This window comes from Podospora anserina, chromosome 2, assembly GCF_000226545.1.
Source record: "Podospora anserina S mat+ genomic DNA chromosome 2, supercontig 2".
NCBI lineage: Eukaryota > Fungi > Ascomycota > Sordariomycetes > Sordariales > Podosporaceae > Podospora > Podospora anserina.
Window position 1 is genome coordinate 3,747,593 of NW_001914858.1, and position 14,103 is coordinate 3,761,695.

The 14,103-nt window shown below is 52.4% G+C and overlaps 4 protein-coding genes across 4 annotated transcripts, besides 1 other annotated feature; 2 read left to right on the forward strand and 2 right to left on the reverse strand.

Moving 5' to 3' along the window:
- Positions 1-1,553: 1,553 nt before the first annotated feature.
- Positions 1,554-2,274, reverse strand: PODANS_2_10835 (uncharacterized protein; the record flags this gene model as incomplete). The annotated part of the gene is made up of 4 exons (XM_001911860.1): positions 1,554-1,645; positions 1,700-1,828; positions 1,877-2,116; positions 2,253-2,274. The coding sequence occupies 4 exons, from the start codon at positions 2,272-2,274 to the stop codon at positions 1,554-1,556; spliced, it is 483 nt and encodes a 160-aa protein (XP_001911895.1).
- A 964-nt stretch (positions 2,275-3,238) lies between these two features.
- Positions 3,239-3,370: a sequence feature (rRNA 5S).
- Positions 3,371-3,900: 530 nt separating this feature from the next.
- Positions 3,901-4,773, forward strand: PODANS_2_10840 (uncharacterized protein; the record flags this gene model as incomplete). The annotated part of the gene is made up of 1 exon (XM_001911861.1): positions 3,901-4,773. One exon carries the CDS (start codon positions 3,901-3,903, stop codon positions 4,771-4,773), a length of 873 nt encoding a protein of 290 aa, XP_001911896.1.
- An 807-nt stretch (positions 4,774-5,580) lies between these two features.
- Positions 5,581-7,911, reverse strand: PODANS_2_10850 (uncharacterized protein; the record flags this gene model as incomplete). Its single annotated transcript, XM_001911862.1, has 3 exons — positions 5,581-7,416; positions 7,481-7,800; positions 7,860-7,911. The coding sequence occupies 3 exons, from the start codon at positions 7,909-7,911 to the stop codon at positions 5,581-5,583; spliced, it is 2,208 nt and encodes a 735-aa protein (XP_001911897.1).
- Positions 7,912-9,429: 1,518 nt separating this feature from the next.
- Positions 9,430-13,845, forward strand: PODANS_2_10860 (uncharacterized protein; the record flags this gene model as incomplete). Its single annotated transcript, XM_001911863.1, has 2 exons — positions 9,430-9,504; positions 9,610-13,845. The coding sequence occupies 2 exons, from the start codon at positions 9,430-9,432 to the stop codon at positions 13,843-13,845; spliced, it is 4,311 nt and encodes a 1,436-aa protein (XP_001911898.1).
- Between the last annotated feature and the right edge of the window lie 258 nt (positions 13,846-14,103).

Genomic DNA, 14,103 nt, shown 5'->3' on the forward strand with positions numbered 1-14,103 from the left:
TTACAATTAACCTTCAATTTAAATATAATAATTTCCAAAGTCATTATACTGTCATCAGTAGGAAATCTAAGTATTCTGAATTTAGCCTGTGAGGAGCACAAAGGCGGTGATGTCCTTGCTCAACCTTCGGATGAACTCTCCATCATGCCAGTTAGACCTTAGAGGATATGTCTATAAGATACCGGTTCTCCCCTAAAACAAGTCTCATCTCTATTTCACATCATCACAGCCTCAAGCCTCTCTTACCTTACACTTTTAACTGCGACCTCGGCCGGCGCCTACACTCAAATTGAAAGTCGGACCACCTTCTTGCACCCTTCAAGATGCATTTCTCAACCCTCTTCATCACCCTGTCAGCCGCTGCCGGCCTCTCCCCTTGCGGCCCCCACCTCTCATACCGACCAATCCACTTGCCAGCGTGTGAAGTCGGAATCGTACAAGGTCCACATCGCCACCCACTCCAATGAACCCGTGGAACCCGAAGTCTTGACTTTCTCCCTCCCCGACGGTACCCACGGCACCTGCTCTCTCATCGCCGACTTCCCGGCCGGCTATCCGATTATCGACTCTGGCGTTGAGGATGGCCGTAGCCCCCTTCCCATCAATGTGGTTGATTTCCACTCTAACGAACACGGCGTCAAAGTTAGCCCCGTCGTCGGTACATTCCGGATTCCTTCCGCCCTGCCCGACAAGAAGACCACAAAAGCGGTCAAATTGACCATCGCCAGTTTTCCTTGCGAGTGAATAAGGCTGTTTATAATCGAGATTGCGGCCATAGGTCTGGTCGCCTTCGAGCTGAATGACAAGAGCGGGCTGTTTGTTGAGTATGGTTGTTAAGCAATCGATGGCTGGGAGCGGGAGGTTTTGGTGATTCGGGGTAAACCTTTGTACCTCTTCGTTTTTTCTTCACTTTGGAACCCACCGTTTTGATTGACGCTCGACAACATGGAGGTGTTGCATGGATAATTAGACTTAGACGCCCCTTCTTCGATAGACAGGAATGCGATCTCTTTTTTGATCATCTTTGATTGTGTATCGTTGAATGACTCTGAGGTACCTAGGTATAACCAAATTCTACCGACAGACCCATGAAGCTGCTATTACTCTACTTTGCTTAGTTGACCCCTTCCCAACCCTTAGGAACGCCATGCTCAGGGGGTCCTTCGTACGGTTCCCTATCGAAGGCATGCGCTGCCAAAGCAGCCTTCAAGAACCCGAATTTCTGCACATAAATGCAGTCGTGGAAGTTGAAGTTGCATTGGTTATATGTTAGATTAATATTAGTGTTATTAGTTCTCTAATTACCTCGTCCAGTATCAAACTTCTTACATCCAGCATACCTACAGTCGCTGCACCTAACCGCATGTCGGATTAAACCTTCGCGCTCAATATTGTCTGGATAATCTTCTTTGAGAAACCGGTATGCCTCTTTCCTAGGAGCCTGTTATATACCGTACTATTAGTATACCTCTCTAGATCAGTTACTTACAAGGAGAGAGGATTCCCACATCATTCCCACGATGGTTGATGAGCCATCTCTCCTTATTCGGCCGTTAAAAGTAATACTTTGCGTTTAATCGAATGTCTTCGGCGCTCTTGGTTGCTTCGTGATCCAGGCCGGCCTGCATTGTCTTGCTTCGTGATTCTGAATGACTATTAGCCCCAAGACCGAGAAAGAAATATCACCATTCCTACTCACGTTTCTCACTGAATCTCTGAGCCTTATCGGCACGTTCTTCTGCAAACCGTTGGTTGACTGTCTGCTTCCCAGCCTCCTCTGCCGCCTCATCTTCCGCAGAAATCAACTTATTCCACTGTTTATACACGACTAAACATAAGTCAGTGAAATTTTTTTTGTTTCACCTCATGGACTTACCCAAAGCCTTGGCAATAGCCTGCCTAGTCGGCCTCCCACCCTTGCTCCTCTCCTCAGCATCACAACCCTCCCACTTGCCATCCAAGTCTGGATATCCAGCTCGTGCTGACCGCGTACATGGCGGATCAGTCCAGATGTGGAGGAGAAACTCTTGGCGGTTGGGCAGAGGATCCCATCTTTCAAACTCAATCCGGCAAAAGACCTCTCCCGGAAGGATCTTGACGCCCTTTCGGTCATTGTCTGTAACGATATTAGCGATCAGGAGTCCCTCTGGTCGGACCTGGTGGCCGTGGTATGACTGATAGTCGCGCTGAAAACTCTGGTCAACACTCTGGGAGACATGATCGAAGCCGGGCCATACTCAAGGATCACTTACGCTGCTCTGGAGAGAAGCCCATGCTTGGTAGGGTTCAGCAAGTAAATCAGTTCCCATCACAATACGTATATCGAATAACCGTCCAAAGCAAGAGATATAACCCGATCTCCAACGAGTCTATTATTGGGCCCGCTCGAACCATGATGTTGGCGCCGGGCTTCATACTCCGAGGCATGAAACCGTCAAGTTCTTTTTGAGAAGCCTTCGAGCGGGAGAGTAATCATGGAGAACCTGCGCCTCATCAAATACTCACTGCCTGCCTAGGTCAAGATCATGTTTGCTATGTGACGCGATCCTGTCCTGTCTTTTTTCTACTTCTTCTCTTCATACTCACCTCACAACTCGCATCAGTATACTTCCCAATAACGCCACTCAAAGAGACCATAACCGCCCGGCCAGCGACGATCAATCTTTGCAACTACCTCAAGGAAACCAAGCCCGTCGGCTCCTGATGAAAGTCAGTTCGTCTCTAAATTAAATACCACCAAGATCAGCCCCCCGAACCTTTTCAGTTTGAACAAATAAACCCGCGTTACAACCCATTGATACGCTCCTCAGCCTTGCCGTAAACAAATTAACAAACTGACATTCCAATCCGCAGTTTGCTGTGTAGTAACTAAAGAGAGTTTTGTTTGTGGCCCCCCCTCGATCTGGCAGGGACCCCCCTCTGGCCACCTAAACCTCTAACCCTGAGAAGAAAATTCAAAAATCCAACACTTGCTCCGACTTTTCCAAGATGGATTCGATTTCGCTCGCATCGCTTTCCTAAGGCCCTACATATATATTCTAAATTTTTACTTTCTTTTTTTTAAAAAAAAAAAGAAAAAAAAATGTAATTTATAGTTATTTTCAGGCTATTTTACATTAAAATTTTTTTCTTATTTATATTTTTGAAAGAGTAGTAAAAATTATATATCTTTCTTCTCTAACTAAAAAGGGGGAACTCGGGGGTTGCCAAGACTCAATAAATAGACTGACAAAAGCAGCAAAAACATACAACAGCAGGGATTCCCCAGTGGTCACCCACCTGAGTACTAATCTGCCGATCAACTGTTTGACTAGGGGAGAGCGGACGGGATCCCGTATTTTCAGTTGTCTATGGTCGTATGTGATAGTTTTAGGTGAATTTGTGGTTTATGTTTGAAGCTCTGCTATTGGCAAGAAAATCAAGAGCTTTGTGAGAGAAAAGAAGGGAGCAGCAAGCTCTGTGTGATGTGATGAATAGACGGGAGCTTTGGATGAGCTGCCCCGCTTTTATTGCCCCTCCACCCCTCGAGACAAATCCAACTGCTCTCTAGACGAGCTTTGGGAGGGTTGGTGAGATGTAGTTCAGGAGAGGATACTCCGGTCTTTTATTTTCCACCTTACGGGTAGGCAGTGGCCAAGATTTGGATCCGGTGGCAGGTTTTTAACGTTGGTTTTTTTTTGAGGAAGGTTTTGTTTTAGGAAGGTCAGATATCTTGCGATAAAGGCGATCTCCATCACCTGATTTGCCTCTTTCCATCTCTCAACTTTCAAAAGCCTCGTGGTCGAGTGAGATTTTCACACTGCAATTGAGGCTCAACTCACCTTTACATCTCACAATCCCATAACAACACCACATCAATTTGACAAAACACGACAGCAGCACACAATCACACCATCAAAAATGGCCCCCCCTTCCGGCCCCCCCTCGGTAGTAACAAACAACCTCTCCTACCTCTTCCAAGACCACTCCACCGGCCTCTCAGGCATAACCCTCTCCCTCCCCCCCAGATCCCGCACCCTCTTGATCGGCGCCAACGGCGCAGGCAAAACCACCCTCCTCCGCCTCTTGGCGGGAAAACGCCTAGCGCCAGCAGGCACAATCACCATCGGCGGCAACGACCCCTTCAAAGTCGGCCTCGAGGGCGTGACCTACCTCGGCCTGGAATGGGTCCTCAACGCCATCGTCCGCACCGACATCGGCGTCGACGAGCTCCTCCGCTCCGTCGGCGGGGACCAATACCCCGACCGTCGTGACGAGCTCGTCGCCGTTCTCGACATCGATACCAGGTGGAGGATGCACGCCGTTTCCGACGGCGAGCGCCGCAGGGTCCAGCTCGCCATGGGCCTAGTCCGGCCGTGGACGATCCTGTTATTGGATGAAATCACCGTCGACCTGGACGTCTGGTCCCGGAGTCAGTTTTTGAGCTTTTTGAAAAAGGAGACGGAGGAGAGGGAGTGCACGGTTGTGTATGCGACGCACATATTGGATAATTTGGCGGGGTGGCCGACGCATTTGGTGCATATGCATCTTGGGACGGTGGTGGAGTGGGGGACGACGGAGGAGATGTTGGAGAGTAAACTGGGGGGAGAAAAAGAGACGGGAAACAGTCGGCTAGGGGAGTTGGTGTTAAGGTGGTTGAAGGAGGACTTGGATAGAAGGGGGCCGAGAGACCAGTTGAGGAGGGGGCCGGAGGGGTTGAGTTATAATTCGGGGAATTTGGGGATTGGGGGGTATGGGTTAGAGAGTAAGAGCAAGTTGGAGGAGAAGAGATGAGAAAATATCAGAAAAGATGTAAGAGGGGTGAAGATGAGAAGGATTCAACATATAGAGGGATAGATGTGGTGGCGAATATGGTTTAACATAATACCCGAGTGGATTTAACATGGGTTTCACTGTGCGGAAAGCTTACTTGATGTAGAGTAGAATGGCATATCCATTTAACATGTTAGAAGACAGTCATGTGTGCTATTGACTCATATCAACAACTGGATGACTGAAAGCAACCAATACCGCCCAAAAAACCATATCCACTCAGAAGACCGTATGTTCGAGAAGTGAAACCATACCAGGTCCAACCTACAAAGCAAAGACAGTGTTTTTCATGTCATAATACTCTTTACATTATTACCACACAGTACAACTCTAATTTACCTCTCTTGATGCCTCGTTTATACCCCCCCGGCAATCCTTCACAACCTTGACATCCCTCAGTTGTTGTTTCTGCTGACCATCAACTACGGCCTCCCAACCCAAAAACTCCAGAAAATATGCAAATGTCCCCCAAGTTTGGTCCGTCCAGCCATTACCATGAGATTGAAAAAAAAAAAGGTAATGTTGAGATGAAATGCAAGGAAAAAATGACCCAAAGAAAATCATCATCCCAGCTTCTTGACTTCGTCGTGGTCGTGCTTCGTCCGAGCTTCGTTTGTTCAAAAATATGAACAGCAAAAGTACACCAACGAACCAGCACAACAAACCAAACCAAACCATCGTCCAGTCTCGGGTGAAATCAACGCTCGCCTGCTCGCCCGCTCTCACAGAATGCCAACAGTAACCTTACACATCCACCCCCTAATTCCGTCAATGCCCCCCCACACCCCCCCACCTCAACCTCAACCCATCCGTCCACCTAGCATAAAGCAAATCACCCAGCGCCTTACAATGCTCCATCCCCTGCACCGCCGGCCTCCCCGGAAACTTTGCCTCCAACGCCGCCATCGCCATCTTCTCCTTATCCCGTTCCCTATTCTCTTTCGCCTCTCTCTCTCTCTCCCGTGCTTCCTTATCCGGCGACCCCCCTCCCCTTCCCCCATTAACGATCCCCAGCGCGTTCTCCGCCCCACCAATATTACTCTCCCTCCTCCTCCTATGAGACGCGAGATGTGGGTTATCCTGTGAAATCATCAACTTCGTCGGTGAGCTCGACAACCCTGGTGGTGGCTGCAAGGCTGCTGGCTTTGTTCTTTGGTCTTTGACGACTGTTCCTCCTTGGGGGGTGCCCTCGCTGAGGGTTTGTTTATGTTGTTGCTGTTGTTGGTATTGCTGCTGCTGCTGCTGCTGCTGTTGTTGTTGTTGTTGTTGTTGTTGATGATGGTGTTGTTGTTGGGGTAGTTGCGGGACAAAAGCATTGCTTAGCTTTGTGTCTTGAGATACTGTCGACATGATGCTTCGGAGGAGGTGATAGGACCCCTCAGGGTCGACAGCATCTAGATGGGCCAAAGCGTCAGATAACCTCGCCAGTGCCTCCCTTTTTGCTGAGCCTGCTGTCTGGGCGTGGAGTTCGTCTAGACAGGGTTCTAGAGCCTTGTTGTAGAGCCTTCTCCCTAAAAAGGCTTCTTTGCTGTGCGGTTCTACCGGGGCTTGGTACGAGTACGAGGTTGGTGGTCTGTTCTCGCTGTTGTCATAGATGAACGAGTCACTGGGGGAGGAACCGCCATGATGTGAAGGGTTGGTCGATGTGTCAGATGGTACCCTCCGGAATAAACGCATAGTCGAGCCCGAGTTACCAAACGACATGTCTGGTTGTAATGGCCGCTTAGCCGCAACAGACGCACGGGGCGAGCCGTTGGAAACCTGGCGGTTGGCTTGCTGGCTTTGACGGAGGGACTGGCGGCGGACTGTCGACTTCCGGACGGTACTTGGGGTGGTGGGCTGGAGGGGCCCATCTTTGACGTCGAGCTTATGCATGGCGTCCTCTATCCCGTGAACGACAGACGGTTTTCTAGACCTGACCGTACCGCGTTTTTGTTGTGGGACGACTGATTTGACCGTGTCAAACACCCACTCGTCTGCCCCATCCTTGGGCGAGAGAGTTTGCAGCGTCTCTTGATAGTACACTGGCATCTTCACACGCTCCGTCTTGGCATCGGCAACTTGCTTGCGGTATATGAGCTCCTGGAGAGCTTCCACTTTGCCGGCTGAACGGATGAACCGATGCTTAAGCAGTTCCTTTGCGGTGGGCCGGAGATGCGGTGCTTTGACGAGACATTGTGCGATGAAGTCCTTGAACTCCTTGCTAAACTTCCCTTCGAGCCTCGGGGGGTCCTGCTTAGGGATCTGGAAGAGAACTTTCATGGGATGTGTCTGAGCATGGGGTGGCTCGCCAGTCGCAAACTCAATCGCCGTGATGCCCAAGGACCAGATATCCGCCTTGAAATCATAGCCATTCTGCTGGATGACTTCAGGGGCCATCCAAAAGGGAGTGCCGACGAAGGTGTTGCGCTGCGACTTCATATGCGTCAGCTGGGCGGCAACACCAAAGTCGGCAAGCTTGACTTTTCCAGTCTCTGACAGCAAGACATTGGCAGCCTTGATGTCACGATGAATCTTGCCCTCTGCGTGGAGGTATTCCAGACCAAGGAGCAGTTCTCGGCAAATGATGGCAATATGGACTTCTGGAAACACGCCCGGTTTGAGCTGCAATGTAACTGTTAGAACGGGGCATCGCCAAGAGGCACGATTAAGTAAAGTGCATGCATACCAAATCCAGGCAGGACCCTCCTCCCAGATATTCCATCACAATCCACAGCTTGTGTCCACGGAGAAAGCTGGCCTTGTACTGGGTGACATGAGCACTGGCACAGGTGCTGAGCACGGATATTTCTTGCTGAATTTCATGGATATCATCGTCACTAGACTCGAGATCGATCTGTGCGCAACACAATGACATTAATACCACAGAACGCCCGAGACATGTTTGACCGACGAGGAAAATGACAAAAAACCACCATACATGTTTGATCGCAACTGTCTCCCCTGTCTTCTTCTCAATGGCCTTGTAGACCACGCCAAAACTACCGCCTGCGTCACAGTCAGTTTCCCACGTTCCAGGGCAGGGCAACAGCGCAATGCGCACTCACGGCCGAGCTCCTCCAGCACCTGGTAGTGGTCTGCGACGCCTTCGTCTGCCATTGCGCCTCAGCCCACACACGGGATGGTGGAGTATTCGTAGGGTTGGGTCTGCCCTTGGTCGCAAATCGATCGGGGTGATTAGATAGGCGCGAGGCGGGGATTCAAGGTTATTAAAGCAACCGAGCGCAACCTGGGTCTTGGATTGTTGTCGCCTTTCCAAACCGAACCTCGATGGTCCTAGAGAAGTCCTTGGGAAAAAGGAGAAGGGATGGGTTGGGACGGGAGAGACCGGAGGCGGAGAAAGCGAGGGAGGGAGGAGGGAGTTCGGACGGTTTTCTTTCTTGTCGATGGGATCCTGGGCTGGACAAGAGGAAACAGCGCCCGCGTTGGGCCTGTGTCAGCCGTTCGCTATTAAACCCCTGGATCTGGTGTTCTCAGTTGGCGGCTTGGTTGTCCGGGTGCTGCGTTTGGCGGGCACGGGCCATTGTTTACTTAAAGATCTAGCGGGAGGTAGGGCGGACCCTGGACGAGTTTCGGAGTGCCGCCCGGATCTGCAGCGGCGTTGGCGTTGTTGTTGTTGTTGGTCGAGATACGAAGACTGATGAGAAGATGCTGTACCCGTCCAGTAGCAGGGCGGATGGGGCCAGAATCATGGTGTTTTTTGAGTGAATACTCCACGGCTGGGAATAGAAAAGTGGACGACGGGTCGAGACAGTTCTTGAAGAACCGGCGTTTCTTTCTACTGCGCAGCTTGCAGCGTCCTGCATTCCACAGGCTGCAGCTCGAGGAACAGCGCGCTAAGGGCCAATCACCGGCACCCTCAACCAAATGCCCGGCACTTGGGCGGCATGCTACCGAAAAGCCTTGCTCAGGTGGGGTGGTGGCCGGTTGCCCCACGCAACGACACAGCTGGAGAGGGAGCTTGGGCCTTGCTTTCGACCGCCCTTGGGGGGCTCTCACCAGCCGTCTCCATTTGCTGAGAGATCCTTGTTCCGCCCTGAACAAAATGCCCGCCCGGCTGTTACCCTTCATCTGCGTTTGCTATTACAACTGAACTCCAGGAGCACCTACATAGTGGGGGAAACTAAGGCCTGGGATCCCTTCGCCTGTATTCCATTCTTTCCTGCCCGTCGTCGTCGTCACTTTGGTTGTGGTCGCGTGGTGAAGTTGCTGCTGTGAAGTTCCTTGTTTCTGTTGTCCACTGGTCCTGGTCTGGCGTCTGCCCTGTCTTGGCCTTGGATGGCGCCGCTCCTCGACATCTCCACAGCTGCTTCCCAGCCTCCAGGCGAGTTCGATTCTTAGGCCGGTGCCGTCATTAACATTCATTCATTCATTCATTCATTCATTTTGGCGCGCAACAACCTCCTCTTGTGTACCTGCATTTGTATACATACGACGACCTGTGCGAGCACCGCAACTCGAGCACTCGAACGACCGCGGCACCATTGTTTGCGCCGAGTCGCAGCAGCGACGACAATCGACATCAAATCACTGTACAGGGGCACTAACCGACCGCTGCGTTATTGTACCTGCCACTGTCACTGCCGCCTTGGACGACTCGATTGAAGATTCGCAAAAATGGTGCCTGCGCCATTACCATTACCGACGCGCTTCCCGTGCTGGGTCAGGGCGGTTTATTCTTGGGGAGGAGAGGTTCGTGCGATGCAATGCAATGCGATTGTTGACTTTTCTTTTCTTTTCTTTTTTTTCGCGGCTCGGGGACTCAGCTAACGGCATTGTTTTGTTCTTTTGTTCTAGAGCAAGCGAGATCTTGGGTTTATTGAGGGAGATTTAATTGAATGTCTGAATGCCGGCGATGGCTCGTGGTGGACAGGTCGTCTATTTCGCGACAGAAGAGCGGTCGGACTGTTTCCTTCTAATTTTGTCGAAGTATTGCCAGAGACGTTTCGCCCAACGACGAGGTCAACCAGCCCCTTGCCAAACGGTAATACACCAAGTCCAAAGCATACGCCACAAAAATCCAGGACGTTTCGGAAACCATTCGAGGCTTATGCAAAAGCGCCGCATTATACGACGGCAAAGGTCCCAGAAACGTTCAGAGATGGCTACAAGAAAGAAGATGCCATTCCAGTCGCCCGATCCCGCGATACATCGGTCAACTCGATGGACAATACCTCCCCAGTCCGCCCATCTACTAGAAGGCAACGAGAGATTTCGCCCGCACCCCCTTCGAATTCCAGTTATAATCACCGAGCACCCTCTCCCGCTCCAACTCACCACCAAAATTATGGGTCAAGAAGCCCTTCACCTATGCCGGAATATCACCATGGTGGTTCTAGGGCACCATCTCCCGCCCCTCCTCAACACCACAACTACATCTCCAGATCTCCGTCACCGGCACCACCGCAGGATGTGGGATACAACCCGCGCGCTATTTCACCCGCGCCACCACATCATGGTAACTATGACATGAGGGCCGCTTCGCCAGCTCCCCCACACCACGGGGGTTATGATATGAGGGCGGCATCACCAGCGCCGCCGCATCACGGTGGCTATGATATGCGGGCAGCTTCCCCAGCACCACTGCAACACAATGCCTATGGCATGAGGGCAGCATCGCCAGCTCCTCCCCAACATGGTGGCTACGGCATGAGAGCAGCGTCTCCAGCACCTCCGCAACATCATGCCTACGATTCAAGGGCGCCATCTCCAGCGCCCCCACAAGATGATGGATTTGACCCCAGAGCACCATCGCCCACTCCTTCATACATCCCTTACAGGCCTCCCGAGGCGAGACAACAGAGCTCTTTCCACCAGAGTGTGGATTCGACAATGCCATCCGGGCCACCTCTCTCCCACCGCCACCATGTACATCATATGAGCTTAGAGAGGCACAACTCTCCAGCACCTCCTCAGCATGGGAGACAGCACACGTACCATCTAAGTCTCGACCGAAACATTGATAGGTCAGATTCGCCTCCTCCACCACCACCGCCTCCCCACCGAACCAAGGTCACGCGGCAGGAGTCTCAGTTCTCTCAGGATGAAGGTTACTTTACGGGCATTTCCAGGGAGCAGTCAGCACTATCGAGAGGAAATTCCAATGCTTCATATGGACAGGGCAACGTTTCACGACATCACTCTAACGTGTCCTACGAACCACCACAACAATCAGGTTTTCACACGCCGAGGACGCTTACAACCCCTTGCCCGCCCTCTCCTGGTATCGATGGCCTTACACCATCACCGCTGAGAGAAGCGATGGATGATGTGATGGAGCAGTTGGATGCTCTCGGTGCTGGTTCCACTGTCAGTGCCGGCCGTGAGCCATCTCCAGAACCGCCTGTGTTGGACCCTTGGTCCCCTGCTTCGTTTGATATGGTGCATGCGCGTTCAAGAAAGGAGCGGAAGCGGACCTCGCAGCTACGGCCCAATACATCAATGGGGATACCAGCTCATATTGACGAGGGGTATGAAACAAACAGCGGTACGGCCGACTCGTCTGTGGAACCAACGCCACTCGAAAGCTCTCAAGAACCACATCTCCCGCAGCTCAGCAACTATGTCGAGCGCATGGAATCCAGACTCAGAACCATGCACCAGCATAATGCTAGCGTTACTGAAGAGGACGAAGCCCCTCCACCGCCACCTAAGAGCAGCGTGTATGACAGGCCAAAGTCTTCCATGGGTATGGATGCCCCACCGGAGCAAAAGTTGAGGCACAAGAAGTCGGGCTATGAAGGCGTGGGCCGGAATATCCTCAACAGGACCTTTACCACCAAAACCAATTCAACAAATAGCTCATCGAACACGCAGAGTACCGATCGGAGCTTGATGAGCGGTGTGTCAGCTGGAGGAATCAGCGCAACGAGCGCCGGCAGCCTTGCACGCAAGAATCGGAGTAGGGCCCACAGCGCGCTTGGTTTGCGGGAGCTTCTAAACGACGCTGATAGCGGTCGGCCTGAGACGCCCTTTTCAGGAGTGACTTATCACAGTAGCCACGCGTCTGACCACCAGAATCAGCAACGCCGCTCCAAGTCACAGTTGGGCTTCACCGAGGATCCCATGCCTGCGCTTCCCGGTCTTGGAGGTCTGGTAACACCCAAGCCGAAGAAGCAGAATTTCATCAAGCGCATTCTGGAGTCTGCCAAGACGGGAGTGGCCAGCACGCGAGGAAGCATCGCCGCTGCTGGAGCTAGCACCTCCAACCTTTCATCCTCGAATCGCTCTACACCTGCCCTAACGTCAATGTCTTCTGCCGCGTTGCTCCCTAGCAAGATGCCACCCCCCAGAGACATGGGCATGGGTGGCGGCGTTGATTGGGTGCAGGTCCGTCGTGATATTAACCGGTCGAATTCGCTGAGCTTCAACGAAAAGGTGGAGAGAAAAGAAAGATGTCAGATGTTGGATTATCCAGCGCTTGATCCAGTCGACGAGCTGTACAGCAGTATCGACGGTGATGAGGGGGCTGATGGGATGCCGGTTGCTGAGCCGACCAACTATCATGCCATTAACTTGAGCCAGGTGGACAAGAACTCGCGGTTCCTGACAAATCTTGCGCCGACGACCACGGCCATCACCTTGGCGACAACATTCGTCTGCCGTCCCTATCGGAGTGATGTCCAGAGACTGCGAGCCATCTTTACTTGGGTTGCTGAGCATATCTGCTGGGAAGAGGATTTTGAGGGCGAGGTTGATACTAGACAGGTCATTCAGTCCCGACGTGGGTGTGCCGAGGAGTATGCCGTGCTGGTGTTGGAAATGTGCGCCGCCGTCGGCCTTGGCTGCGAGGTTGTTCGCGGCTACCTCAAAACTCCGGGAGAGATTCCAGAAGTCAACATCATGCCCAGATCCAACCACTGGTGGAACGCTGTCCTGGTCGATAATGAGTGGCGCTTCATGGACTGCTGCCTTGCCAGTCCATCGAACCCTAAGCGGGCCTTGTACTCGAGCCACGGCTCATCATCCGCCGACCCTTGGTGGTTCCTCGTCCGCCCATCCGAGCTTTGCTGGACGCACATCCCAGAGCACCACGCCCAGCAGCACCTGTGCCCACCCGTGGCCCACGAGACGCTCCTCAATCTCCCCTGCGCTTGCCCGCCTTTCTTCAAGAACGATCTGCAAATGGTGGACTACAACACCTCCCTTGTCCGCATCGAAGATCTCGAGATGGTCCACGTTAAGTTTAATGTGCCTCCTGATGTCGAAGTCGCCGCCGAGGTTGAGGTCCGGGCTTACTCCCGAGATATGGACGGCGACCTTTTTGAGTCTGGCGATGTAGTAAAGAAGCGAGCTCTCGCCCAGGCAGACTGGCATGGCAGCGTGAAGCGGTACACGGTCAAGGCTCTCCTCCCCGGCGACGAAGGAACCGGTGTCCTGAAAATCTATGCCGGCAAGCGTGGGTTGATGCACAGCATCAAGGACATCCCCCATCCCTTGGCTTTTGCCCTGCCAGTCATCCACACGGGCGAAAACCCACCCTACGAATTCGTCACCCGCCACCCCACCCCCCACGCGCAAAGACACGACATTTACGTTGTCCAACCCCAGTGCCAGCGGTTAGCACTGAACAACACGTTTGTCTTCGCCATCCGTCAACATCCCAGCTCGGCAGCCATCACGCCCGTGTCCCCCGCCGAGGAAAACAGAAGGGGAGGCGCGAGCCCGATACCGTTTATGCGGCCTGGTAGTGCCATGAGCATGACTAGTAGTGCGGCTGGGTCCATGCCGTCGACGACTACATCCAACAGCAGCGGGGGCAGTAGCAAGCCGGCGAAACTGGCGATTCAAACCCCAGGAGGAAAAATCTTGAGGTTGATGAGAAAGGAGGAGAGGAGAGGGGTGGGAATCGCGGGCAAGATCATGTCGCCCAGCTCGTCGGGGTTGCACAACGAGGAAGGGGTGGATGCGGGGGATGGGGGGTTGTGGGAGACGATTATCAAATGTAGCGAGCGGGGCGTCTGGAGGGGGTTGGTGCTTGCTGATCGGACGGCTAGGTGGTGTGTTTTCGCGGAGTGGGTTTGCGAGGGTTAAGCCTTTCTTTCTTCTGTCCACATGATATATACGGCTCCGGTTTGCGGGGGCATAATATGGGTTGTTTGATGAAGTGTGTTTGGATTTGTTGTTGGAATATACACGGGTGGAAGACGTGGGTGTTATACAAAGAAGCCAAAAAGCAGGGTTTGTTTGACTATTTTTTGTTTGGAACATATAACATATACCAAGGTTGTGGGAAGGGGTTGTGTGGTATAAGCAAAGGGGATATTTTTTTTGGTTTCTTTTTCGCTTCAC